This window comes from Rhipicephalus sanguineus, chromosome 4 (assembly GCF_013339695.2).
Source record: "Rhipicephalus sanguineus isolate Rsan-2018 chromosome 4, BIME_Rsan_1.4, whole genome shotgun sequence".
Taxonomy (NCBI): domain Eukaryota; kingdom Metazoa; phylum Arthropoda; class Arachnida; order Ixodida; family Ixodidae; genus Rhipicephalus; species Rhipicephalus sanguineus.
This window is the reverse complement of record NC_051179.1, coordinates 144,589,086-144,591,973: the sequence shown is the minus strand read 5'-3', so window position 1 is coordinate 144,591,973 and position 2,888 is coordinate 144,589,086. Positions and strand designations below refer to the sequence as shown.

Here is a 2,888-nt window from a genome sequence, read left to right as displayed (position 1 = left end):
TTGACCCAATCCGCATACTGGATGTTTTTTGTGAGGGTAAGGTCCGGACAGGTGTCCCGGGTCACGGAGTTACCCACGCGAGTTGGGTAGGCAGGGTCGGTGTGAAGAGTTAGGCCCAGCGTGGACATAAGTTCCGCCAGCTTACGTCCACGTCTCTCCTCACGCGCATACCCCCAAAGTGTGCTGGGGGCATTAAAATCACCCACGATCACCAGAGGGTCCCTGCCTGCAGCCTTTAAGGCGCGGCTAAAAAGGTCTGCGAATGTGATGTTGGTTAGTCTCGGTGAACAATAAATGTTTAGCACGTGCAGTGGCGGGTCCTGTTTACGCAGCGGAAGGAGTGTCACCATCGCGTACGAGAAATCTGGCTTAAGGTCAAGATCAACTAGGTTGGCCGTATAACTTTTGTGAACGCAGATGCAGGATAAAGGGTCCTGCTGAAACGTAGTATAATTTGTGAGTGTGGCAGCACTCCCTGGCTCCTGGAGGGCTACCACAGCAGGAATGTTTTGAAATGCTGCGAGGAAAAGCCGGAGGTTGGCCCGCTTGGTGTGAGCCTTAAAGCCCCGACAATTCCACTGGGTGATTTGGATGGGGGTGGCAGTATTGGATCGCGGGGGTTTCCGACTTCTAAGGGTGCCCGCCATGGTCAGCGGTGTTAACGATCGATTGTGGTGGCGGCGCTCCCGAGCCAGCACTCGCGGGGAGGGGGGTGTCCTCAAATCCGGAGATGGAGGAGCTGTCGTCATCCTCAAATTCGATTTGTCGTCGAGGCGTCTTAAGGTACCGGCCAGACACGTCCTTAATTGGGTCGGCTCGTTTGGTGAAGCGCGCAACTTGTTGGGCTATCAGGGTTGGGATGGTCTCTGTCATTTTAGCAATGGCGGCATTTACGGCCGCTGAGATTTGAGTTTCGAGGACAGTTATACGGCTGTCCATACGGACCTCAAGGGTGTTGACACGAGCCTCGAGTGCGGCTACCGCGTCCGTTGGCGCCGCCCCGGTCTCACTCTCCATTACCTCTACTGCGGGGGGAGGGGGAGGGGAGACTAGTTGGGTCTGTTTGGCCTCGGCTGCCGCTAGTCTTTTCTGTAACGCTTCGATTTGTGCCTGGAGCTTGGCAATAATATTTTGGTCGGCGTTAGGTGATGAAGATGGGATGATAGGGGGGGTGAGGAGGCAGCTCTACCCGTACCACCCACCTGGTTTCCATTTTTGACGGCGTTGGCCCATGACCCGGCCTCGCCGAATGGTTGCGCCATCGGCTGCTTCCCGGTTCCGCCATGCGGTGGGGTCGACGGCTGCTTCCCGATTCCTCCAGTATGAGAAGCAGGCTTGTCTGTCTTGGCGACCTCCCGGCGCGGTGGCTCACTGGGAATCTGATGTTCGCGTCGTTTCTTGGACGCCCTTTTGGACTTTCCGCCCTGGTGTGCGGCCACCTTGGAATTACGGTACTTGGCCGTACACGCACGAGAGTTTGTGGCGTGTGCTCCACTACACACAGAACAAACGGGTACACATTCATGAGGGGCCCGAACCCCCTCCTCCACAAGCGGAACCTGCTGTCCACACAGGCCACATGTATCTGGTCTTGGGTTGGGACAAGTGTCCATCCGATAGCCGACGACACCGCACTTTTCGCAGGCCGGGATGGTCCGGTAGTAGGGTTTGACGGGGATCAGCATTGTGTCGTAGTGAACAAAGCGTGGCTTCTCCTTGCCAGCGAAGGTCACACGCGCCTTGTTCGACGTTCCAAATTTACGCACCTCGACGATGGTGCCAGACCTCCAGCGTACGCTCTCTCGGAGCGTCTCCGTCGTGTCTGTGTTGCGGACTACGATGACTCCATGGCAGACATTGCTACCATCTTGTCGCAGGTACCCATTGAGCAGAACCTGCCTGTGCTCGATGTTTACCGCGAAGTCCCCGATGATTTTGTCCGCCGTGTCAGGGTCCGGGGTGTGAATAACGATCAGATTTTGCTCTCTTGATGGAATAACTGTCAACGTCTCAGCTCGCTCGGGCCCGAGGTATGCCTTAAACGCGGTCCCGTACCAGTTCTCTGAGAAAGTATCATGCAATGAGATGTACTCTCGTGGCTTTACGACAATTACATAGTCGTCCGGATTCGGTTTTGGAAACGGGCGAGGCTTCCATTTAGTGAGAACCGTGCCCTTGCGTCCCACAGCGCGCGAAGCGAGAGGCTGCGTCTTGTCAGCTGGCGTACCGGATGCCGGGGCAGCGGCGGACGCCGTCTTCTTGGCGTTGGCTTGCGAGCGGCGTTCAACCGCGTCGTTCAGAGCTTGGCTCCGAAACCTCGGTGAAGAAGCAGAATTTGGCGTTTCGGAAGTCGTAATCGTCTCCCACGTCATGGCATGTGGGTCGTATCCACGCTGGGTGAGCGTAGCGTCCATGTTGCCTCGGAAAGCCGGCCCCACGCCGCCCGGCGTCGGCGTCGCCGTTTGGCTTAACGGCGTCGCCTACGTGGTCGGGTGATGATCGGCCGTAATGTTGTTAAAAACCGGCCCACCTGGATGACACTGGTATCCACGTGTTGCCTGTGAGTCGCCGAAACGATTGATGCTGGTCTTGACGGGGTACCGTGAAATTGCCCGTGGTTCCAGCCGAAAATCAACGGAGCCGAAGCGCAGCACGTCCTACATCATCGCGCGCTTGCAGCGCCCTCCAGGGTTGTGCAAGCGTAGAGTTTTCACCGCAGTAAAGCTTTACCGTATAAAAGCCTATCGCTGCAACCTTCCCTGGAACTTTGTTTACGGGAGGCGTCAGCACGGCGTCTTTCGTTCTTGTTTCTATACTCGCGGCCAACTTTTCTTGTTAATGAAGCGAAGGACACAGAGCCTAATCGCGCGCATTCTACCGACAATGAA

General features: G+C 56.5%; 1 protein-coding gene across 1 annotated transcript; it reads right to left on the bottom strand.

Moving 5' to 3' along the window:
* Positions 1-829: 829 nt before the first annotated feature.
* LOC125758410 (uncharacterized) lies at positions 830-2,677 on the bottom strand. Its single transcript, XM_049415499.1, has one exon. The coding sequence runs from the start codon at positions 2,412-2,414 to the stop codon at positions 1,080-1,082; it is 1,335 nt and encodes a 444-aa protein (XP_049271456.1). The 5' UTR covers positions 2,415-2,677; the 3' UTR covers positions 830-1,079.
* Positions 2,678-2,888: the final 211 nt, after the last annotated feature.